This window comes from Stegostoma tigrinum, chromosome 11, assembly GCF_030684315.1.
Source record: "Stegostoma tigrinum isolate sSteTig4 chromosome 11, sSteTig4.hap1, whole genome shotgun sequence".
In the NCBI taxonomy this organism is placed as follows: domain Eukaryota; kingdom Metazoa; phylum Chordata; class Chondrichthyes; order Orectolobiformes; family Stegostomatidae; genus Stegostoma; species Stegostoma tigrinum.
The window spans coordinates 67809579-67835488 of record NC_081364.1 but is presented as its reverse complement, the minus strand read 5'-3'; the positions used below and the strand labels follow the sequence as shown (position 1 = coordinate 67835488).

Below are 25910 nucleotides of genomic sequence, written 5' to 3'. Positions count from 1 at the left end.
CCTCTGCAAAATCTGACCTCAATGTGTCTTAGTGTCAGCCTCTGTGTGATAACCCTGCTCTGAAGGAGCTATTGTGGTACAGGGTCGTCAGGATTTGGGAGACAAAGGACGATTGCTTGGTGAGACCCAGATCCATGACTGTCAGGATGGGAAGGACCAGGTATAATGCCTCACTTGGCAGGTGCAGTGACAACAAGAAAGGGACAATGTGTCATTTTCACAGCAAGAGCAAGTTCACTTTGGTCAGCTCTACATTACAGCTGTCACATATATGCAGGAGACAAAACTTAAAGACTGCCACTTCTTTGTTGGGAACATCCATTGAAGAATCTGGAAGAATAGTGGGCAAATGAGGTTGAGGTACACATCAAGCACATGATCTAACTGAAGAGTGAAATCGACTCATGGGCATAGCTTACTTATGTTCCAAAAAGAGACACTGATTTTCTCCGAGCAGTAATGTATTTTTTCTTTTACAAACAAACAAATGGTCAAATAATTAGTTGGCTTCAAAATTAATTTTTGTTCAACAACCAGAAATAGCACATGACCGGTCTGTCTCTCAGCTTAATACATTTTCTGAAACTTATCAACACTTTATTTTGAAATAAGGTATAGCTGATTGTCACTATGAAGAAATTCAATACGCCAAAAAGTCAAACCATAGCCAGCTCTCAGTATCAAGGCTCTGAGTCGAAGTATCAGGTCCAAGAGGCTGGGGTTTTCAACAACAAACTTTATGTCAAGGTCTTTTCCCAGTGAAGTGTTAAAACATGACAGACATGTGAAATCTGTACTCAGTTAGAAATATGTTTCAACTCTTTCTTGAAATACAAGAATTTTGTTAAGGGGAAGTAAGTACATGGCAGATTAATATTAGTTCAAAAAGGAGATCAGTTTGTGGGTTCAAAAAACAAATGACTGCCACTTGATGCTCTAAACATGTAACAGCAGCAGTATCACAAATTCTCACTTGTAAAAGTTTGCAGTGAAAAAGGTGAAGAAAACTGGTGGATTTTAAGAGTACTTGAATGGCCTAATTTCTTTACACAGGTAATAAAATAAAGTCCCCTATTATGTGACAGAATTACTCTTTTAGAAAGCAGTTGGAAAAAGGAACAATGGAGGATGTTGGACCTACATTTGGCATTTTTATTGTGTTCCAGGTTATGCTCCGCTCAGCAAGCAGAAGCTAAGGCCAGAGCCTTGGTCCTTTCTGTTTTATGAGGTTTAGTCCCACAGTGAGAGAGTTCAGATACCTCAACTTTGGCCAACCTCAACAGGACCTGGAATGTCCCAGGTCAATACGGAAACTTTTACCCAATCAGCCCGAAACTGAAGTAAATTTGTTTCTTCAAAGCTATGCTTTTCAATTTATAAGACTTTTCACATTTTAATTAATATTTACTGGAACTTCACAGAGACCACATTGCTTTTGAACAAATCTGAAATAGTTACAGTTTTATTTCCTCCTGTTGCAGAGCGAGACTCCAGGAAATTAATAACTACAATTGCTGATGAAGTTGGTTTGGTGGTGGTCTCAACTATCTGGCAAGAACTGTACCAAGTGCACAGTGACATCAGTGGTATAAACACTCCAAGCTAAAATTTAGTTAGAAAGTCCAGTAAAGTCTTATGGAACAAATGTGGCTCATCAAGATAACAGGCGTGACGTGCTGTTGGGATCTTGAAGACAGAGTGATTAGGAAGGTGTTTTAAGTTTTTCAGGGACCGTACACCCAGATTGGTGTCCAATTCTCCAAAAACAATCAGGGTCGGGGTCTGCAAAGAGAAGCACAGATTTAGTTCCCAATGTGAACTCTGCCAACGTGACCCAAGTGAGGCACATAGAGAGAGAAAACAAAAATCATCATTCACAAGATCAGCACATACCAAAGCACTTTGCAGTGAATAAAACATTTTAGAGGTACAGTCCCCGGTTGTAAAGGAGATATCATGGCATTTGCACTCAGCAAGATCCAGCAAGGGACAGCACGGTGGCTCGGTGGTTAGCACTGCTGCCTCACAGTGCCAGGGACTTGGGTTTGATTCCACCCATGGGCGACTATCTGAGTGGAGTTTGCACATTCTCTCTGTGTCTGCGTGGGTTTCCTCCCACAGACCAAAGATGTGCGGGCTAGGTGGATTGGCTATGCTAAATTGCCCACAGTGCCCAGGGATGTTTAGGTTAGGTGGGTTATACATGGGAAGTACAGTGTTGGGGGAATGGGTCTGGGTGGGATGCTCTTCGGAGAGGCAGTATGGACTTGTTAGGCCAAATGGCCTCTTTCCATACTGTAGGGATTCTATGATCCCATAAATGGTACACATGAATGACCAAATAATCTGAAGTAAATTGACTTTCTGGTGCCAGAGATATGGTCCAAGAGAGACAACACCGATCTAAAATCTCCACTGCAGAGGTCCATTTTGGAGTGAGCATTTCTGAATAACCAATCACAACAGCCTTAAACGGTAAATAAAAAAACCGAAAGAACTGTAGTTGCTGTAAATCAGGAACAAAAAACAAAGTTGCTGGAAAAGCTCAGCAGGTCTGGCAGCATCTGTGACGGAAAAGAACAGAGTTAACGTTTCGGGTCTAGTTCTGAGGAAGGGTTACCAGATCCGAAACATTAACTCTGTCTTCTCTTTCACAGTCTTAAAGGGCATTCTGCTGAACAGGAGTGAACATCGTATGTGTTGTATAACGAAATTAGAACCCTGGAACAACTCTGATGATGTTATGGAGATGCATTTCACTAGGTATAAAAAGCGCAATGTGGGTAGGGTTTGATTTAGTCAGACTAGAAGGATCATTCCGGAAGATACACAAGGGGGAGACTCTTGAAAGGAATACAGAGTGTATCAACATGTATGTACAATAAGACCTTACTTAATCTAACTGCAAGTCAGAGTTTGGTATTCTGTGACAACCATGTACAGCAGTATTTTGTATTAATGTAAAATAAATAGCTTCAAGCCTGAAGACAGTCATTGACTTTCCCCTCAGCCCAACCCGTAAAAATCCCAAACTCAGTGTGGCATCAACCCACACGATGGAAGAGTAGAAACACATGACTGATCTTCTACTGTCTTGTCTCCACTAACAGATCTGCCCATTTTACTGTGGATAGCTTTACCAAAATCTCAATTTTTCGCAGTTGTTTTTCATTTCTCTCTTCCAAACACCATGTAGATCTCAATGATACTATGAGCACTATTACAGAAATGTTCATGCACCATGTGGTAGTTAATTAAATCTGGTTTATTACATTACAAAAATCTATCTGGCATCCTGTTTGGCGCAGGGACAATATTGTTGCTGAAAATTACTTTGGACACAGTCAAGGAATTCCTGCTTATCCCAATCAGTGCAGAAGATAAAAGTCACCCTGTACTTCTTTTTTCTACTTTTATAATATAGTAAAGCAAAATGCTGTAAAAAGAGAATGTTAGGAGAGCTCAGAGATAATAGGAACTGCAGATGCTGGAGAATCCAAGATAACAAAGTGTGCGGCTGGATGAACACAGCAGGCCAAGCAGCATCTTAGAAGCACAAAAGCTGACGTTTCGGGCCTGGACCCTTCATCAGATGAAGAGTCCAGGCCCGAAACGTCAGCTTTTGTGCTCCTAAGATGCTGTTTGGCCTGCTGTGTTCATCCAGCCCCACACTTTGTTGTCTTATGTTAGGAGAGCTATCAAGTTCATGTCCCCTGTATCAGAAGCCATGATTACAAGTTTTGTTTGAAACACCTGCTGGACACTTCTCCACACAGATACTGTACCTGAGCTGCTGAATGCTCCCATGATTTTCAATTTCTGTAAGTTCCATTTCCAATGAAAATGACAACAACTTGTGTGCAGACACTGCTTTTAATAAAGCACAACATTGCAAGCCACTTCACAGGAGTATTACCAAGCAAAAATAGAAACCAGGAGAGAGATAACACGTGCCAGAGGTTGGCTCAAAAAGTAGGTTTAAGGGATAGTCATAAAAGGATGGGAGAGAGAATTCCAGATCTCCAGGCCTATGCAGCTAAAGGCACAGTTACCAGTGGTGGTGAGAAAACAAGAGGCCAGAATTGGAGCAGCACAGTGCAGGATGATAGAACTGAAATGGTGTTGGGGGGGGGGGGGGGCAGAAAATGAGGGATTCAAAGAAAATTTGAAAATTTTGAAATCAAAGTGCTGCAAAACCAGGTGAATTGAACTTGGTACGAGTCACAATATGGGCAGTGGAGTTTTGGATGCTATTTACAGAATTCTCAGGCTAGGGGAGTTTTGGAATGGTTGGGGGCCTTGAGGTAACAAAGGCATTGATGAGGGTTCCATGAACAAATTCAGGTGATAGGATGGAATTGCAAATAGATGCTCGTGGTGATGGAACAGAAATGGGGCTTCACCTCCACTGCCAAAGTTGGAAACAGCCAGGGTCACCATCAGACGAGAGCCATGAAAATAACTGACCTGATAAAAGGGCACAGAATTGGAAATCGAACCAAGAACAGTCTTCCTCAAGTAGTTAATTAGAGGATATTTTTGCCCATCCAGGACTGAAAGTTGGCGCAAGCTGTTTGATTGTTGGGGTAATGGGTGGTGGTGAGATAGTGCTCAATAGTGTCTGCATGTGTGCTGGTGGTTACAGATGCTGCTGCTGAGGGGCAGCATATTGACGAGAACAGATCCTTGGGGGAACACCTGAAGTAACAATGTGGGAACAGGAAGAGGGGCCACTGCAAGTGATTCTCAGCCTATAGAACGGAACTGGGCAAATGAGGTGTCACCAGCTGGATACTGAAGAAGAAATAGGATGACAATAGTCAAGTCTGCTATAGGTTACAGCCTGATCAAAACAAATGAGTAGCAGTTCAGTGGAGTATCTTTGCTTAGCAGGATCATGCTTAAAGCATTGTTGTTTTTCAGACTGGAGGTCTGAGAGTATTGATTGTCACTTATAGAAACAATTTGGATAAGAATATAGAATGCATAATAGTAAGTTTGTAGATTACACTAAAATTGGTGGTAAAGTGGACAGTGAAGAAGGTTATCTAAGAGTACAACAGGATCTTCATCAGTTGGGTCAACGGGCCTAGGAGTGGCAGATGGAGTTTAATTTAGATAAATGTAAGGTGTTGCATTTTGATAAGGCAAATCAGGGCAGAACTTATATACTCAATGGTAGGGCCCTGGGGAGCATTGTCAAATTTAGAAACCTAAGGGTTCAGGTACATAGTTCCTCGAAAGTGACATCACAGGTAGACAGGGTGGTGAAGGCAGCATTTGGCACCTTACATTCGTTGGTCAGTGCATTGAGTTACAGGAATTGAGGGGTTGTGTTGCAGCTGAACAAGACATTGGTGAGGCAACTTTTAGAATATTGTGTACAGTTCTGGTTGCCCTTCTATAGGAAGGGTGTTATTAAATTGGAGAGGATGCAGAAAAGATTTACATGGATGTTACCAAGACTGGAGGGTTTGAGTCATAGTGAGAGGCTCAACAGGCTGGGACTTCTTTCCTGGACATAGGAGGTTGAGTGAAGACCATATAGAAGCCTGTAAAATCACGAGGGCCATAGCTAAGGTGAATAGCCAAGGTCTTTTCCCCAGAGTAGGGGAATTCATAACTAGAGGGCAGAGGTGTAAGGGAACTTGATGGAGCAATATGTTTTTCCCTCCCCAGGCCAGACAAAAGGAAGTGGGTTCAGGAGGGCATGGAGGGATGTGAGTGGACAGTGATTCAAGAAAGTGATCAGAAATGGATTGATGTGATGGGAATAGGGAGATTGTAAGATAGCACTGTTGAAGCTGTGCTTGTGAGTCAGGGACAGATTAAAAGAGGATTTATATTCAGTGAACTCAGAGGAAAGAGAGGTAATGAGCTGATCTGGAGGTTTAAAATTACTGAAAGGTGAGAAGTTACTCAGTACAAAGACTAGGAGAGGAAAGCAGTGAAAATCTCATTGAGTGGTGTGATATTTGGACGGACTGGGAAAGGAGGGGTGAGGGGGTGGAAGAAGATGATATTCCAGGGGAGCAGGGGGCCACAAGGAGGTCTCAGTTGGTGACTACAGCCAGGCCCTTCAGTCAGGTAGATGGGAAGTGTGGTGGGAAGGATAACCAGGCAGGGAGGTTTCAGTGAGGGGAATGCAGTCATCACTCATCCACCAGGACGCTGTCAAAGCTATGAAATCACCCGCAAGAATCTCATGGATGAAGGAGACCCTTGTTCACGAGTGAAAAGATGTTGCCATTACTCAGAAGGCAGCTAAAGTCTGGATAACTTTGGCTTCTACAGCTCACTTTCATAACTCAGGTAGGATGTAGCCTCCTGGCCACAAAGTACAACTGTTCACCTCAATGACAGGTATGAGAAGGAGATGGTCCCTGAATGCCAAAGGATTGAATGACAGCAGCTTACCTGGATCTTCTGATACTGGTCAGCATTGTAGAGATTTGTCCCAGTAGGTGCAATGGGAACAAAGCCCTTCAGTCGCTGGGTGTGAAACATCAGAAATGGAATGGAGAAGTGACCGCTCATTGAGGGACTGACGATGACTGGTGTCTGCAGTCCCACGGCGTTCAGGAAGGCCAGCAGAAAGTCAGCTCTGTCCTTGTCCACTTTATCAATATCCAACAATGGGGTGCTCCCATGTCCTATTGAACAAGACATTCACCAGTCATGGAGTCATATTACACAGAAACAGGCCTTTCGGTCTAAGTCACCCATGCCAACCAGACATCCCAATCTGACCGAGTCCAATTTGCCTGCATTTGGCCCAAATTGCTTTAAAACCCTTCCTATTCGTGTACTCATCCAGATGTCTTTTATATGTCATAATTGTACCTGCCTTCAACACTTCCTCTGGCAGCTCAATCCATACATGCACCACCATCTGCGTGAAAAAGTTACCCCTCAGGTCCTTTTCAGATTTTTCCCCTTTCACCTTAAACATATGCCCCTCCAGTTTTGGACTCCCCCACCCTGGGAAAAACCTTTGCCATTTACCTTCTCCATGCACCTCATGATTTTATAAACCTCTATAAGGTCATTCTTCAGTCTCCAACACTCCAAGAAAAAAACTCCAGCCTATTCAGCCTGTTCCTGAACTCAAACCCCAACCCCGCAATCCCAGTATCATCCTTGTAATTATTCCCTGCACCTTCATCCTTACTAGAAGGGTGACTAGAACTGTACACAGTACTCTAAAAATAGACTCACCAACTCCTGTCTAGCCACAACATGACATCCCAAATTAATGCTCTGACCAGGGAAGGCAAGCATGCTAAACGCCTTCATCACGACCCTGTCTACCTGCACTCCACTTTCAAAGAACTATGCACCTGCACTCCTAAGTCTCTCTGCTCCACAATACTCCCCAGGCCCTACCTTTAACTGTGTAATTCCATCAGCCTAAGGAAATGCTGACTTTGACAGGATCAATGCCATCAAATGCCGGCCCTAGTAACAAGACCAGAAAAGGTAGGCCTGTGGATGTATGGATGGGGAAAGCTGTTTGTCTGTATGTGTGTTGAGTACTTCTTGCATGGGGAAGCTGAATGCAGAGGAGCTGATTATATGACGTGCATGTGGGGTGGGAAACTATGAAAATATGGGCTGATGACACTGAGATAGCAAGAACTGCTGATGCTGGAGTCAGAGACCACACATAGCAAAACTGGAGGAACCCTTCTGAAGAAGGCTCCTGATCCAAAATTCCTACCTACTAACCTCATCCCGCCCCCTTGACCTGTCCGTCCTCCCTGGACTGACCTATCCCCTCCCTACCTCCCCACCCATATTCTCCTCTCCACCTATCTTCTCCTCTATATATCTTCAGTCTGACTCCCCCTCTCTCCCTATTTATTTCAGAATCCTCTCCCCATCCCCCTTTTCTGATGAAGGGTCAAGGCCCAAAATGTCAGCTTTTGTGCTCCTAAGATGCTGCTTGGCCTGCTGTGTTCATCCAGCCCCACACTTTGTTATCTTGGATTCTGCAGCATCTGCAGTTCCCATTATCTCTGATCTAAAATATCAACTTTCCTGCTCCTTTGATGCTGTCTGGCCTACTGTGTTCCTGTAGCTCCACACTGAAGACTGTGTGGAGTGTTTGTGTGTGTCTGTGTGTGTGAGACAGAGTGTGTGACTGGAGGTGTGTGTGTGCATGTACAGATACGTGTGTGTGTGTGCATGTGCACGTACATGTGTATGTGTGGAGAGAGGGGCTGATGACACTGTGAGGGCCTGTGTACATTGGGTTTCTCTGGGACAGAACTGAAGTTGTTTGCCATATCTGTGTGCATGTCCTGTTCTAATGGTTTCCTTGAATGGCTGTGTTTCCCTACTTGTGTTCGTATATCTGTGTGGGTGATAAAGTGTGCATTTCACATATATTGATATTATTCATTTCAATTTGCAGTTTGAACTGGGGGCATGTGGATTTTGGGTTTAAAAATTGACTTTCTTGAGCCATAATGTTGAACCAGAATGCGTAAGCGAATCGAGTGGGGTCCTCATAAAGTGATCAGGTATTTTTTTGTGTAAGATAAGAGTTTTATGATCAGAGGGAGCAAATCTTGAAAGGCATTTGCTTACTTTTAACTTAGAATTATCATGAAGTGATCATTATTCATGGAAGCAAAAACAGAAATTTCTGGAAAAGCTCAGCAAGTTTGGCAGCATCTGTGAAGAGAAAAAATGAGTTAAGTTTCGGGTCTGGTGACTCTTCCTCAGTACTGAGGAGTACTCTTCCTCAGCACCTGAAACTTTAATTCTGAATTTTTCTTCACAGATGCTGCTAGGCCTGCTGAGCTTTTCCAGAAATTTCTGTTTTCAACAAGTTCAGAAATTTCAACAAGTTCACTCCAATCTTGCAAGACTGAAATTTGAAAGTGACAGTAAAGTCAAACCTAATTAGAAGAGAAACTCTGCTGTATTGTGGTTGTGTTGAGAATAGATGGAATTTTATTTTGATATATGTTCCTTTGTGTAATAAGCTATTTTGTTAAAATCAAATCTGCAGCATTGCAAGCTAATGTTTCAGTGAGAGATCACCTCATTAACTTTTTAAAAATATGTTATATCAAGCTCGATTTCAGGTTGGAATCTGACATGTGTCATTGTGTCCCTGTGAGAGAGCACGTAAGAACGTCAGTATGAGAACGAAGTGTATCTCAGTTATGTGTGTCCGTTCAATTTGTGTACATGTGGGAGGGTTTTACTTTGTCACCAGTGAATATGGAGAGTTTGGCTGAAGCCTACACAAAAGACAAAATAACATTTGAACAAGCACACAAAAAGATTTTTGTCTGTGTTATATGTTGATCTATCATTGGTAAAGTTCAATAATTACATACTGAAAGTTCCTTGCTGTTTCATTGAAGTTTCATTTTTTCTTGTGTCATGGTCACTGCTCTTTTTAAGCGCTCAGTGTTTTCACTTGAAAACAGTTTGGGAAGTGCTCATTTACAGGGAATATAGGAAGAGCCATTCAGGTCCTTGTCATCTCATTCGATCATGGCTAATGTGTATTTCAATTCTATTTTTATGCTTTTGCTCCATGTGCTATGATATCCTTAACCAAAACAAATCCACACAGAATGGGATCAGTCCGAAATTTCAATTCACTCTCAGCAGTGTGTTTGGGGGCTGAAGAACTCACACATGTACACTACCCAAGTGAGAAAAAGCACTTTGTAGCTGACAGCCCTGAATAATCTCACTCTAATTCAAAAAGGTTAAGTTCCCTTGTTCCGGGCTGAGATACACAGGAAATACCTTCTCTCTATCTAAACTCTTGTTTCCTGCAGGGCCACAGAAGATGGCAGATTTCCTTCCCTAAAGGACATTCGTGAACCAGATAGGTTTTTATGACTATTGGTGATAAGTTTCATAGTCACCATCACTTTCAATTCCAGAGTTTATTAATCTTCCTCCTCTCACGTCAGTGACAAAAAAAAGTTAATATGAGTTTCTGACTTGACCATTAGTGAACCAGATGAGTTTTTACAAGAATCCAGTAGTTTCATGGTCACCAATACTGGGAGCACCTTTCTATTACCAATTCACTTTTAAATGCCCCAGGTGATGCAGTACAATTTGAGTTCAGTCTGCCTGGAGGCTGGTCCCTGGAACTATTTTCATATTCCTCTTCTGAATGTATTAACGTTCTTCTGATATGTGGTACCCCAGAACTGTGCACTGTACTCCAGCTGAGATCTAACCACTGTTTTATACCAATTCATGGTTACTTCCCTACTCTTACTCTCTGATCCTATTAATGCAGCCTTGAAAATTGTATGTTTTATTAAAGTATACAAGTGAGAGTTTATCCATTTCAGTTGAGAAAGCAGAGGGTCAGAGTATTATTTAAATGGTGACAGACCGAGAAATGTTGATGTACAAAGGAACCTGCTATGTTTTAACACCAGTCACTGAAAGCAAGCATCATGGTGTGTAGCAAGCAGGGTAGGATGGGAAATGGTGTATTAGCCTCTACTCCAAGACGGCTTGAGTACAGGAGCAAAGAAGTCTTACTGAAGCTGTACAGGGCCCTGCTGAGACCATTAATGAAGCATTGTGTGCGATGTTTAATGTCCTTAACCAATACACCCCTTGCACACATTTTTGTTTTACTTACCCAGAAAAGACGTTTCTCTCTACGCTGCCCACACTATGCACATATACCCCCCAGGTCTTCCTGCTCCTGCACACCTTTTTGAATAGTACCTTTCAATTTCTACTGTCCCTCCATGTTCTTCATACCAAACAACTCATACTTCTCGGCCTTGAACTTCTTCTGCCTACTCCACCTCCCTGAAGATCTCTCAGGTAATAATGCTACCTTCTCATGTAACTGAAGATTCCCACCAGACACTGTGCAGATCGAAGACAATGATGAGAGTGATTTACCTGTTGTATTTGGGCTGCATTTTTTCTGAAAGCACCATTCACTGATAATTTTATGTCCTTAATAAGTATGTGGTACTTGAAGGGAAAATAGTGACACCAGGGCTGAAGCCAAACGAAGAGTCTAAAACCACAAAAGGCCAGCATTTCCTGTCTGTCCAATGGGTACAACACAGTGAATACGTCACACAGGTCCTCTTCAGTTGAGGGACCATTCAGTGTTGAGTCAGCTAATGTTCGCCTCACTCTAACCAGTGACCCTGACTAGTTCAAAAAAACCTCAAAAGGTTTAAACTTGTTGGCCCTGTTTTCTTCTCAATTTGTAAAAGACAAAAAAAAACTGCTTCTGATTGAATGTCAGAGCTCGGAATTCTGCTTCTGATTTTACATCAAAACCAAATCTCCCTCCTTGGTAAAATGCAACAAGTCCAGCGGCGTCCTTCAGTTGGTGTCCACACCCATGGAGGTTTCAGTATGATTCACAATGACAAACAGTGCTTCGGTTCGTAATCTAGTCTGACTTGAAATACAGAGTTGCAATTCTGATATTGTTTCCCAGTCTAAAACTGGGGCCACATTTTGTTCAGTAATGACCATAGGCATCCTCCATCCATATTCATTGTCTAAATCCCAAAGAAATGATGAGCTTGACTAATTAAAGAGTGTTTTCTGATTTTGCAGATTGACATGTCAGACAATAGGCACACTACAGTTCTTGGTTTGCAGGAGTTAGAAATCAATGCAAGGTTCAGCAATTAGTCAGCAAACCTGAACAGGGTGTAGCTAAAATAACACAGGAGATCAGTTCACAGAATTCCAGGTGTTCATTTCCAGGAATGTTTCATGTATTATCCAATAAGATATCTCACTGAAGCACGGAAACATACAAAATAAGAGTAGACTATTCAGCCCATCACCATATCCTGCTCTCTCTCCATACACCCTGAAGCCTTCTACGTTTAGAATTCTAATTTATATTTTGAATATATTCAGTGACGTGGCCTCCACAGCTCTGTGGAGAATTCTGCACGTCGACTAGCCTGTGAAGAAATTTCTCCCTATCTCAGTCATAAAGGCCTACCACATTTCCTGAGACCATGAGCCCTTAGTGTGGATCCCCAGGGTAGGGGAAACATGCATCCGGTCTATCCAGCCTGTCAGAATTTTCAACGAGATCCCCTGTCAGCCCTACCATTGCTCATACAACAGACCTACTATCCCAAAAATCAGGCTGGTTAACCCACTTATGATAAGTACATTTTTTCTGAAGTAATACTTCAGAGATGGTCTCAACAAGGACCCAATCGGCTTCACTCAGATGTTTTTGCCTCTATCCGCAAACTTTTTTGCAAAGCAGGCAAACATGACATACCATTTGCGATCCTAACTGCTTGCTGCACCTTAATACTTGCTTTCACTGCGTAGTGTACAAACACACCCAGGTCTCTTTGCACACCAACATTTCTCAATCTACCACCACTTAAATAATACTCCAGTGGATAACTTCACCTTTATCCATATTATCTGCCACACCTTTGGCCGCATACAGTAAAAAGCTTCTGCACCAGACATACAGGTTCTAAAAGTGACTGTTTGAAATGCCTTACCTGGTAAGTCCACTGCCACAGCTCTGTATCCTTTTTCTGCAAGCAGACTGAGCGTTCCTAGACTCTCCCAGGTTTTTGAATCGAAGGCCTGTCCGTGTAGCAGTAGGACCTCCAAGCTAAATAATAGAAATGACAGGGGGCACCACTGAAATATAACATCAGAGGAGAAAAGATGTAATGCACAATTGCGAAAAGTTTAATTCCCTTGAGAAAGATACTGTTCAAGCAGGACCTCTGAACTGGATGAAGTGACTGGAAGGATGTATCTATTAAACATTAGGGGCATTTACGTCTTGTTGTCTGAACCTATTGAGGTTGTTCAGTTACAGGCCTTCATGATGGGCTTCATGACTGTGACTGTTCTCAGTTGAAACGAGGAGCAGGACGAGAATGAGGGTCAGCAGCTGAAATGTTTCCTGTGGAGAGCGCAAGAGGTGGGCAGCAGAGAAGCATGAAACAGAGGGGACAGGTTTGCACAGGATCTGCAATCGTGGCCACAGGTTCCCTGATCTACTCGAGGAGCAGTAATCCAAGCCGAGGTTTTCACAGAAGGCAACTGCAAACAGGAGATAATCTGCTGCCCACTGGACCTGGTGGCTACGCAGAAGCAGTGGCTGGACAGGACAACACAACACAGGATCCCTCTCCATTTCTTTACTTCTGCTTCCCAGAGATGGTGACAAGGATCCCACAATCAATACACAAAAAGCACTTTAGAGACAGATGATGCCTTGGAGCTATGACATGTCAACACAATAAGGCAAATAGCTTCCTGCTACAGCAGAATTTTCAATGTTTCAGTGATGACAGTGAAAAGAAATCGATATCTCCCACAGATTAAAATCATCACACTATTTCAGGATGTTTAGCCAGAGATGTGGTGAAAAGAGAAAAACATTTATTTCTGTGAAAAATTAGCTGCACTGTTGAGACACCAAGCTAATGGCTGATTGCACCATATTAAAAGGGTCCTGCAAGGCCGTCAGAAGTATTGAGAGCTGCAATATCCATTGGTCTAGGCGTTAAACAACATTTGGAAAGATGATGGCTAAAGGTCAGAAAGAGGGTCTATCCATGGAAATATAGCCTCAACCAACATGCACTAACATCCCAGCATGTGCTGGTGCAGTGCAAAGTGACCAAATCATATCAGAATGGGATCCCTCTCTTCCTGAATTTCATAGCACCTCCAGGACAATACATCCACGAATGTTCCACCTCGCATCAGTTTGAGGTCAACTTTGTGGGGGAAAGAAAAGGTATAAATTTTGCAGTGTTTAATGCTATACTCTAGTGGATAACTTCACACTTATCCATATTATCTGCCACACCTTTGCCCACGCACAATGACAACCTTCTGCACAAGATGTTCAGGTTCAAAAACAATGTTTGAAACGCCCTACTGTCTAAAAGCAGGTCTAAGGTTGACTGTCATGAAAAACTCTTCTGGCTCACCAATGTCCTAGAGGGAAAAAAAAATCTGCCAACTTACCTGGTATGGCCTACACGTGACTCCAGACCCACAGAATATGGCTGACTCCCAGCTGCCCCCTGAAATGACCTAATGACACTCAGTTTAAGGACAATTTGGAATGGATAATAAATGCCAGCCTTACTAGCAACACCCACATCACACATAAGAAACAAAATAAATTCCTAACTTGTTCTGACTCTAGGAACCAAGCCTTCAAGTACCTTTCCAAGCCACTCACTATCCTGACTTTGAATTATATCTCCATTCCTTCACTGTCTCTGGGTCAAAATCCTGGAATCTCCTCCCTAATGGCATTGGTGGGTGTACCCTCACTAAACAGAATGCAGAAGTACAAGAAGGCACCTTCTCGAGTACACCTAGGGATGGGCAATAAAATGCTGGCCCAGCCAATGGCATTCCCTTCCCATGAATTAACTTTAAAAAAACCCATATGAACATGCAAGTTAAGAGCAAGAGGAGACCATTCATTCCCTCGATCTTGCTCTGTCATTAAGATCATGGCAGAAAAGCCTGTTACCTATCAGCAAGGAACCTAACAGACAAATCTCAAACAGTTATAGGACAAGACTTAAAAATCAAAGGCATAATCAAAACTTGAGGATGACGTCTATGAGCCTGAAATCAAAAGGAGGAAGTTTGAGAAGAGAAAACCTTTAGCCATGTACAAAGCCAAGATGTAAACAGCCTTGTTTCTACAAATTAAGGTAAGTGTGCTGTCAATGAATGTAACTGAGCAGGAACAAAGGCCATTCAGCCCCTCTAGCCTGTGCCACCATTCAATGAGGTTATGACCGATTGTGGCCTAACTCCATATAACTGGCCCTCCCTGAAGACCTTTGCAAAACAAAAATGTATCTATCTCAGAATTAAAATTAACAACTGGTCTGGCATCACTGCATTTGTGGAGAGTTGTGAACCTCTACTTTTGTATGTAGAATTGCTCCCTTCTATCTCTCCTGGCCTTAATTCCACCTGGTCCTAGAATTCCCAGTTTCCTCATAATCAGTATCATGTGGTGCACGCTCTTATCTGGTGATTGATTGCACCTATTTTCTTGATCGCATTTACCTCGGCTGTTGGCTTTCTCTGCTCTTCTGTGGAGGTAGAGTTTCCCGGTAGAAAACGTCTATCAGATTTGAGGATTTCTGCACAGTGACATTGACAGTGACCGTGAGCTGGTTAGCACTGGCCATACTGGTTGTCTGAAGTGGCCCCGATGACCTGGTGCTGTCCGGCAAGGTGTTGGGAAGCAAGTAATAGATGACAAGTGTTGCACCAGCTACAAGCAGGAAGGCCAGCAGTCTGGATCGATTAAAGGAACAAGTGTGCATATTTCTTCTCAACACAGAAAAATCTGTTAATGACAAAGAGATATCAAATAACACAATGACAGAGAGGTTAGAAACACTGCCATCATCAAAGCATTTTCTGTAAATGAACTTTATTTCACCTTATCAGATTATAGGCCCAGCTTTACTCAATAGTTGGACTGTTGTATCTCAGCCTGATCTGTTTGTATCTCACATGCTTGCGGTTGTGGTACATGACTCTGTTATCAAGGACTGGAAATTATTTATGTTAAAGTAATATGAGTGATAAACCTCCAGGAGAATGTGGTTTTCACCAAGGATCATAAACGAAGAGCTGAGGAAATTAGAGATGTTTTAAAGCGCTCTTGATTTAAGAAACATCCCTTTATATTGGAAACATGTAAATGAAATTGTATCATTTAATAAAGATGAGAGAAACCAGGATATTGTAGACATTTTAGTCTAATGCAATTTATACTGAATGAGAGTGACTGAGCAATTAGAAACATTTGAGAGCCAACCTAAAATTGTAAAGGATGGCACATTGAACAGACAGGAAGAAACTTGGGCACAAGAGTACATGAACACCAACTGGCAACAAAAAGACATGACCAATATTCACTCGTCTCCATTCACATGGAAAAGGAGAACAACCAGTTCGATTGGGACAACATCAGGATCCTAGGACAGGCCAAATAGAGACAAGCACGGGAATTCCTAGAGGCCTGGTTCTCCACCAAGAAGGCCATCAGTAAACACGTAGATATAGACCCTATACACACACCACTGCAATGAAAAACCGGAAATGAGGTAACCAATTCCAACATCAGAGTTTAAATACCAGGCAGGAAAACACAACAAGCGCTTCATTGGAGGCTGCACTGATGATGTTACGCTGCAGGGTATGAAATGTCTGCAAACTAATGAACCAGCTCAGTGAGCCAACCAACCACAGGATAGCCCATGTATTACACATATACAAACATATCTACGGGGAACCAGGAACAAGCCATTTAGTCCTTTGCTCTGCCATTCAATATTATGATGTCTGATTTGATGGTCATGTCACTCCAGTTTACTATTTTACCCACTGTTGCCTCTAATTCCCCTGTTAATCAAGACTCCAACCAATTTAGAGGCATGGTGGCTCAGTGGTTCACACTGCTACCTCACAGTGCCAGGGATCTGGGCTCAATTTCAGCCTCGGGTGACTGTCTGTGTGTAGTTTGCACATTCTCCCTGTGTCTGCATGAGTTTCCTCCCATGGTCCAAAGATGTGCAGGTTAGGTGGATTGGCTGTACTAAATTGCCCACAGTGTCTAGGGTGGGAAATGCAGAGGTCTGGATGGGATGGTCTTTGGGAGGTTGGTGTGGACTCCATGGGCCAAATGATCTACTTCCATTCCCAGGTCTCTGGGGAAAAGAATTTCAATGGCTCACAAACATCACGAAGGTCAGTCTCTTCACCTCCATCTTAAATGAGGGTTGGGGGCCTTATTTTGAAATTGTGTCGTCCAACTCCAGACTCCTATTCAAGGGGAAGCAACTTCTCAGCATTCAGCCTGTCAATCCTCCTCACAGGTTTGTGATTGTTGTTGGTAAGGGTTTAAACTAACTTGGCAGTGGGGGATTGGGGTTCATAGAAGAATGTTCAGCAGGGGAGGATGAATGGCCAAAATTAGAATCAACAACAAATGAGTCAGGAAGGCATAGGCATTATAGGCCAGTTAAGGCAAAAGAGTGTTTAAGGGTGCATAGTATTTATTTTAACACTAGGAGTCTGATGAAAGTTGTTGATAGGTTGAGGGCACAAATGAAAACACGATGTTATTGCTGTCACTGAGACATGGTTAAGACAGGGGCAGGTCTGACAGCTCAATATTCCAGGTTACATGGTGAGACAGGGAAGGAGGTTATAAAAGAAGATGTTGCAGTTTTAATCAGGGAACCTATTACAGCAGTAAGGAGGGATGACAGCTTCAAAGACACCTCAAATGAAGCTTTATGGGTAGAACTTAAAAGCAAAAGAAAAGCAACCACATGGCTGGGAGTATATTTATAGGCCCCTTAACAGTCTGAGTAAAAGAAGAGCAAATATGTAGGCACATTTCAGGGAAGCATAAAAGGGTAGTGATAGTGGGGGATTTCAACCTACCCACATTAACTAGGGTGGTCATTGTGTGAAAGGTTTAGAGGGAGAAGATTCTTAAAATACATCCAGGCCAGCTTTTTAAGCCAGCGTGTACAGGTCCTACATAGACAGCAGGGAGTCTTGGGCTTTACTCAGGTGATGAATTTAGGCAAGTCATTGAAGTATCAGTGGGAGAGCATTTTGCAGACAGCAATGATCACTCTGTTAGGTACAAGATTGTGATGGCAAAGGATAAGGATGGACCTGAAATCAAAGATAACAACTGGGAGAAGGCTGATTTAAATAAGATCAGATATGTTTGGTCAGAGTGGACTGGGGGCATATACCTGTAAATCTGAATGACAGCAGTAGTAATGCATTCAAGAGAATGGAGAGTACAGGGCTAACATGTTCCAAGAAGGAAAAAGGGTGGGACCATCAAATCCTGTGAACGCTGGATATCAAGTAATTTGCAGGATTGGATTAAGAGAAAAATGGAGGCTTATTGCAGATCCCAAGGGCTCAAAATAACAGAAGCCCTTGAGGATCATGGAGGGGAAATTAAAAAGGAGATTAGAAGAGCTAAAAGAGGTTATGAAAGGAAACTGGTAGGTAAGATAAGGGAAAATCCTAAATTGTTTTACAGATACATTAAGGATAAAAGGATAATAAGGGAAAGAGTAAAGCCATTATGGACCACAGTAATAATTAGTATGTGGAGCACTCATAACATAAACTAAATTTCAAATCAGTGACTTTTACTGAAATTCAAATTGAGAGAATTGAAGACATATTATTGAGATGGTATTTGCTAATGTGGTAGAACAGAGATATTAATATTATATATATAATCAAACTGAAACGAAGGAAATATTAGTGTCCCACAAGGATCTATGCTGGAGCTTTAACTTGCTGTTCCTGTCATCACAGCTCTCTATATACAACTCTCTAGCACTTATTTTGCATTATTCTACAGATGAGTTTTTAGGTATGATTTTTTTAAAAATATTTTAGATATTCCAATTGCTTGGCCTATTTCCATAGTTCTCAGTACAGCCTGAGATCTACCCACTTCTACTGTTCTGTTTAAGTACAGAAGGCAACAAGTGGTAAGAATCTTGTAACAGAGTACAGCATACTTATCAATGCACAATGTTCCAATTAAAAAAGCCACAAGCAAAATATTGCAAGGGTACTCCCAAAAATTCAGTGTTTTGTTCTGCATGGACCAGGTCCTTGGAGTTACAAGGTCCTTAGAGTTCTCTTAATCTAATCCTGTAAATTCTTCAATAGCCAGCATTCACAGGATTTGACAGCCACCCCTTTTCTTTCCTGGAACATTTTGGCCCTGTACTCTCCATATTTCCTTCTTGAATGCAACCCACTGCTGTCATACAGATTTACCTGAATGTATGTGCACCCAGTCCACTCTGACCAAATCATATCTGGTCTTATTAAAATCAGCCTTCTCCTAATAATGGCCTGTCCTGGACATCCCACATAAATGCAACAGACAAAGAGGCACAACAACACCTCTTCTTCCTCAGGTGGCTCAGGAAATTTGGCATGTCCACAAGATTCCTCATCAACTTCCTCAGATGCACCATTGAAAGCAAACTGTCCAGCTGCGTAAGGGCCTGGTATGGCAACTGCACTACCCAGGACGGTAAGAAACTGGAGAAGGTGGTGTGCACAGCCCAGATCATCACAGAAGCCAACCTTCAACCAATGGACTCTATTTACATGGCTTGCTGCCGCACAAAGGTGGCCAACATCATCAAAGACCCATCGAACCCCGGTAATGACCTCCTACAACCCTTTGGCAGAAGACACAGAAGCCTGAATACACACACCAGCAGGTTCAGGAACAGCTTCTTTCCAGCCGTTATCATACAGATGAATGGACTCTAGCCTCAAATAATTAGCCTGCAATGTAACCTGTATGCATCTCAGTCTGTTTGATCGGTACATCCTTTGCTTGCTGTGATCTGCCTGTATGGCTGGTAAACAAAGCTTTTCACTATATTTCAGTAAATAAACATGCGACAATAAACTAAATCAGAAAATTTGGCAGGGCATCCAATGCAAATAAGCTCTCCCTGACAATTAATGGCCTAATGAGGTAAAACAGGGAAACACTGAATGAGGAAGAATATCTCAGCACCCTCACTTTGTCCCAGTGCACTCGCCCAGAATGAGAAAAATACAATCAGTTTTGTTTCTAATCTCCACCCTTCCCTCACCTTCACATGGTCCATTGCTTACATTTCCCTTCCTGGATTTCTGAGGATACTAACATTCACTGCAACCACACAGTCTCCCTCAGTTACCACGACTCCCTTGCTCAGCCCCTGCCTTTTAGGGAGACTGCATTACACTGTCACCGTTCTCTCTGTATCATCCGTTCCAATGAAAGACCCTGGGGTGCAGGTACATAGTTCATTGAGAGTGATGTCGCAAGTAGACAGGGTGGTGACGAAAGAATTTGACACATTTGCCTTCATTGTTCAGAGCACTCTATAGGAGTTAGGACGTTATGTTGAGCTTGTACAGGACATTGGTGTGACCACTTTTGAAGTACTGCGTACAGTTCTAGTTACCCTGCTGTAGGAAGGACATTATTACACTGGAAAGAGTGCAGAAAAGATTTACAAGGATATTCTGGGCCTGGAGAGTTTGAGTTATACGGAGAGGTTGGACATCTACTTTTCACTGGAGTGTTAGAGGCTGAAGGATTACCTACAGGGATTTTTAAAACCTTGAGGGGCACAGATAAGGTGAATAGCAAAAGTCTTTTTCCTAGGGTAGGAGTGTCCAAAACTAAAAGGCATGGGTGTAAGGTAAGAGGGGAAAGATTTAAAAGGAACCCGAGGGGCAACTTTTCACACAAAGGATAGTGCATATATGGAACAAATCACCAGAAATGTATACAACCACAACATTTAAAAAACATTTAGATAGGAACATAAATAGGAAAGGTTTAGAAGAATATGGAACAAATGCAGGCAAATAGGACTAGTTTAGTTTGGGAAGTCTAGTCGGCATGGACAAGTTGGGCCAAAAGGCCTGTTTCTGTGCAATATGACTGCATGGCTATATGTTTCTGCCTTCGTGACCTGGCCTGTCTCTGATCCAGTATCTCAATGGAGTTGCCAAACCCCTCATATTCCTATGTAGGTTTGTCTATTCCAATGCGTTCCGGGCTTATGTTTTACATTCTGTACTCTGTAAACAGGAGGCCAAATATGTTTGCAACCATTGTCTGAACACATACACTAATTTCCAGTCCTCCACATGTCCCAGCACACTCTCCCCACCCTCACAGCTGACACAACCTAACCCCTTGCACCCCACCCCCAAATCTCCAAACCTTCCCTCTGATTCCCTCCAACCAGCATCCCTCTAACACTTTCATAACCCTCCCCTCTCTCAGCAATTGAATACAGGAAGATGATGTCTTGCTGCAAGCGTAGAGTTTTCGTGAGACCACACCGGGAGTGCAGTGTGTGGTTTTGGTCTCCTTATGTGAGGAAGGATGTTCTGGTGATGGAAGGAGTTGAATGAAGATTTACCAGACTGACTCCTGGGACTTACATATGGAGAGAAACTGGATCACTTTGGGTTACATTCTCTGGAGTTTAGAAAAGTGAAGTAGAAATCTCAGAAATCTATGAAATTCGAACAGTAGACTGGGTAAACACAAGAAGGATGGTCGTGATGATGTTCAGGTCCAGGTAATGTATTTCAGACTGAGATGAGAAGAAATCTCTCCATCCAGAGTGGTGAGCCTGTGGAATTCTATTTTATGTCAAAACATTGAAGAAAGTCATAGAGAAGCTTTCAGGGCCCATGGAGAGTATGGGTAGAAAACACAAGCAGGGGTATTGAATTGGATCATCAATTATGATCATATTGAACAGAAAGTGGCTTCAATCGGCTGAACAGTTACTATTGGCTCCAATGTGTCTATGTCGATCTCACTCCTGCCCCATCCCACTCAACACACCTTGTTTTACCCCCTTCTCCCCAATCCAACTCCCACGTTCTCCTCACCCTCGCCCACACACCCCACGCCCTACCCACCCTCTTCCACACCCCCTACTCTCTCCTACATCCCCTGCCTTCTCCCCACATGCCCCTTTCTCCTACCACTCCCTCTCCCAACTTCTCCCCCAATTCATTCATTCATTCATTCATTCCCTCCTTCCTTCTCCTTTCCCCCTCCCAACACCGACTCATTGCTGTTACCTTCATACTGCGGCCCCCTCCCCCGGTCTCCATGGTGACTAGCCCAACCCCGCCCCGGTGATGACGCGAGACGCTGGATGACGTGTACCGCCGCGGGCGGTGATAGGCTGGCAGTGTTGCGTGTTGACGCTGTCCATCCTCAGTGCCAGCCGTGGGGTCTGAGCAGTTACTTATAGGAGCGGTGTCTCAGCTTCCCTTACTGTTTGCGGCCTGTCGTGCTACTCAGTCCCTGTGCTCTCTCCCTGTGCCAACCTGTCCGGGCTGCGGTAGGTAGCGGCTCAGCTTTACTCTTAGCAGCATACACCCACCCCTTAGGTTTGACTGGTCCCTTACACAAGGGCCTAGTTTTCGACCGTGACCCTGGGCTCTGATCACCTCGACCATTGACAAAGGGCCCCTCTTGACCAGCGACCTCTGACCTGCTCTTGACCATTGACAAATGACCCCTCTTGACCAGTGCCCTCTGACCTGCTCTTGACTAGTGACCTTTGACCTCACCTTGGTCACTGACTAATGGCCTGCTTGACCAGTGACCTCTGACCTCCCCTTGACCAATGACCCCTGCCTTTTCTGTTGGCAGTGACTGATGACTCCTCTTGATTGGTGACCTCTGGCACCACCTTGATTTGTGACTTGTGACCTCTGACCTTCCAGTGACTGATGACCCTTCAGCTGCCCCATCCCCATACAGTTGACCACTGACAATGACCTCATCTGGCCACTAAGCTCCTCCCCTAATTCTTAGCTTGTTCCTTCTGATTTCCTTCTTGACTGTTTACTGTTATTCTCCACTGCACTTTAACTAATGACCTTTGACCACAAATTGAGAACTCCCTCAGCAATGAGCCCCATCATCCTTGACTGGATGACTTAACCCCCTCCTTGATCAGCCTCTGCTGATCCCCACCCCACCTTGACCAGTCGACAGTAGCCTTTGACCTCTCAAAGCTAATGCAGTGACCTTGTGAGTGTCAGGCCAGGCTGAGTTTTGGCTTTACCTTGATGCGTCCCCTCACATTATCAATGTCTCTCAGATGCAACACCTTCAGTTGCTGTCAGTCTGCCATGGCTGCAGTAAGAACTCGTATCAGACCTCTGCTTAACAGCATCTGGCACCAGCAGCAGAATATTTCTGAATGCTTCAGATTTGGGGTGATCGAGTCAGCTGATGGCTAGCCTGGAAGCTGGAAAGGGAGGTGTTGGAATAGTAGATTGGTTTGAAGGGATTATTGGAGCAGAGTTAGGCGATCAGATCACCGAAGACTTTCTCATGTGAAGCAGTACTAGTGAGACCACTGTAGACTTGAGTTTCTAGGCTAAGTGACCTCAGATGGAATTTGATGGTATTGATATTGAACTGGATCTGGAAATTGAAATTGTATTTGCATGTAATTGCAAGGCTTCTTTTTATTCTCAATGTTTTTAAAAAGTTGAGCGAAGTTAATATTCAGTGGAACTTACGAGGAATGCAACATTTATCATTCAGCTCTTTCAAGCAATTTGGAAGGCAAATAGCATGACAAACTTTTTTACAAGGAGATTGGCATAAAGAAGCCTCACTTTGTTTAACAGAGTTTTGATGAGATTGCATCTGGAATAGTGTGCACAGTCTTACTTCTGCCCATCCCTCAAATTGGACCAGTATTCTATGGAGTTTAGAAGAATGAGAAATGAAAAGACAATTGACAGGGTAGATATTGGGAAGTTGTTGCCCTGGCAGCAGGATTGGTGTGCACTCTCGGGCGCATGGAATGACCATTTAGGGCTGGGATAGGTAGAAATTATTCTTCCAAAAGGCTGTGAATCTTTGGAATTTTGTGCCCTGGAAGATTGTTTGAAGCTGAGGTAGACGCTGCCCCAGGGCATCGTTTATCTCGGGATATGGGAAGTGGGCAGGAAAGTGAGGTTGAAGCCCAAGATTAATCATGATGGTATTGAATGATGGAGCAGACTCGAGGGACTGAATGGCCTACTCCTGTTACTTGGGTGTCCACTGCGCTGTGCGGCAAGTAGGTGAGATCAGATTCAGGTGTGAAATTTGTTGAAGGAGCGTTGGTCTTGTTAGTGCTCCAGCTGAGGTACCCTCTGGGTGGTTGGGGAATCAAAGACAGTGCCTGCTACTAACCTGTGTCTCACCAAACAGCGTAATTGACACCATAAATGAGAAGCAGCATGTAGTGATCATCTTGCCCCTCCACCACTGTCTCAGCCCAGCAATACATCATCCTGCTATTGTACAGCACAAAATCTTTCCCGTGGCTTTCCTGGTTACATTGCAGTTTAACTGAAAGGGAGCTATCCCTAACTAAAATTCCAGGTGACAGTACTCTTGCTGTTGTGTGAAGTATGCTGCAGAAGTTGTTGATGCTTTTACTGGCTCTAGTGCTGTTTGTTTCAGGTCTCCAGCATCTGCAGTTCTTTGTTTTATTTTAGTGTTAATGTAACTTGCTATTAGAAATGCAGCTGATTTTGACATTTGTTTTCTTGCTTGTAGACATCAGTTAGAATGTCTGCAAGATTTATTATACATACGTGACTGCATGTTTCATTGCTGCTCTGCTGCCACTGCTCGTTTTGTTTTCAGTTACTGCTTCAGATCTTAAGCTTGGGTGCTCAGTGGCAAGGTAAAAGATTTCTGATCTTTCAGCATTGGCTCCGTGCGTTTGATCAGTCAACACCTGAGTCTCATTTCACTTTGAGTGCAATTAATTATAATCTGAGCACAAGTGCTTTCTGTATGTTTGCTACAAGGTAAATTGATAAATATTTCTCCCCTGAGATGTAAAGTCCCCGAATGTCTTCCTGCCAATAATCTACAGGCAAACCATGCTGAGTAAGTAGAAGGTGTAAATGTTGGGCAAAGTCCAGATGATAAATATCATAATAAGCATCCAGCATGATTTGAGAGAGATTCTGTAAGGGTCAATCTGATGAATAAAGGAGTTCTTAGTAAAAGCTTGCAGCTACAAGGATTGTCAAGCTGCAGGGGTGTTATCACAGTACTGTGCTTTGAGTGACAGCAGTGCACAGAGATCAGAAATGTTGAACCTAGCACCAGTTTGTAATTTTCAGTTGAAATTTGCATGACCTGTAACGTTTGCATCTTTTTTTTTCTTTTCTGTCAGACGAGCATGATGTGACACTGGCAGGTGTGTGCATGCTGAAACCTGAACCTGACTGCGCAGATATGTAGAAGCTAGATCACCAAGAGACCATTTATTTGCAGAGGCCTGGGCCATATATCTGTCAGTAAATACATGTCAATTAAAAAAAATTAGAAATCAAACCAGAGCTTCATGGAGCAAACTAACAATGAGCCTTCACTTAATAACCTAGACAACGGTACCAGGCCCACAGACCCTGAGTGCAGGAAGCCTAGTGAATCGGAACATTCATTGTCCAAGATAACACAGAATGCTCTGGAGAATTTTGGTTCCCTGGGCCAGGGATTAAAGCAGCTCTTTCACCCCCAGCGGCGCCGATCTTCTGTCTCCCCCCAGGATGGCCTCCATGCTCAGGCTGACCAGGAGTCCCCGAGTCCAGAAACTACCAGCCCAGCCACGGAGCTGGGCTTGCCTGTTCCATCCCACCAGCCCCCCAGCCAGGCTACTACGCTCAACAGGGTCCTGCAGCAGATCCGGGTGACGCCCATGATGAAGCGCGGTTCGAGCCTGCACAGTCGCAGAAGCAAGTTGGACACTCCCCGAGGCAGCCCGCAAACGTCCCATAAGCCGGCCTCGGATGGTATGAGCTGTCTCCTGTCACACTCCAGTAGACCCCGATCTGCTTCCACCACTGATGCGCCGACATCCTCGTCGTTTGTGGAGCCAGTGACCTTCAGTCCTCATGTGGGAGATGAGCTGGATCGGGTAATTGCTTTCTCTTTATCGTTGTGCAAGTCTCTGTGGTGGTGAGAGACTGAGCAGTTGCTGAGTGTTAAAGCCCTTTGTGAGGCAAGCCTCGTAAATTTGCTGCACTTTTGAGTAGCAGAGGTGTCTGTGTTGATGCATTTGCAACAGATCCCCAAATCTCTGCACGGACTGTAGCACTAATCCTTTGACAAACGGGTTTGTGTGTTCATGTAAGAAGGAGGTGCTGTTCACAAATGGTGATGCGGGTACTCTGTGTTCCTCAGGGCTGTTGGAAATCAGTGCTTGCTGATTATATTGAGGTGCTAACTTGGAGGACTTACTGAGCCTACTGCTGTGTGAAGG

The 25910-nt window shown here is 43.5% G+C and overlaps 2 protein-coding genes across 3 annotated transcripts in view; one reads left to right on the top strand and one right to left on the bottom strand.

The window, feature by feature from the left end:
* Positions 1 to 453: 453 nt before the first annotated feature.
* abhd14a (abhydrolase domain containing 14A) lies at positions 454 to 21758 on the bottom strand. The gene is made up of 5 exons (XM_048547942.1): positions 21697 to 21758; positions 15076 to 15361; positions 12513 to 12628; positions 6418 to 6653; positions 454 to 1782 (listed from the first exon to the last, which is right to left on the bottom strand). The coding sequence occupies exons 2-5, from the start codon at positions 15336 to 15338 to the stop codon at positions 1603 to 1605; spliced, it is 795 nt and encodes a 264-aa protein (XP_048403899.1). The 5' UTR covers positions 15339 to 15361; positions 21697 to 21758; the 3' UTR covers positions 454 to 1602.
* Positions 21759 to 21826: 68 nt separating this feature from the next.
* Positions 21827 to 25910, top strand: part of LOC125460529 (transmembrane and coiled-coil domains protein 1-like) — a 55681-nt gene continuing 51597 nt past the window's right edge. The window contains exons 1-2 of one of the 2 annotated variants that reach the window (XM_059649541.1): positions 21827 to 21962; positions 25033 to 25565. In XM_059649541.1, the coding sequence (XP_059505524.1) occupies positions 25347 to 25565 (219 nt within the window). In that variant the 5' untranslated portion in view covers positions 21827 to 21962; positions 25033 to 25346. Of the gene's footprint in view, positions 21963 to 24821; positions 25566 to 25910 lie in introns of both variants that reach the window. The other variant, XM_059649539.1, reaches the window with a different exon arrangement.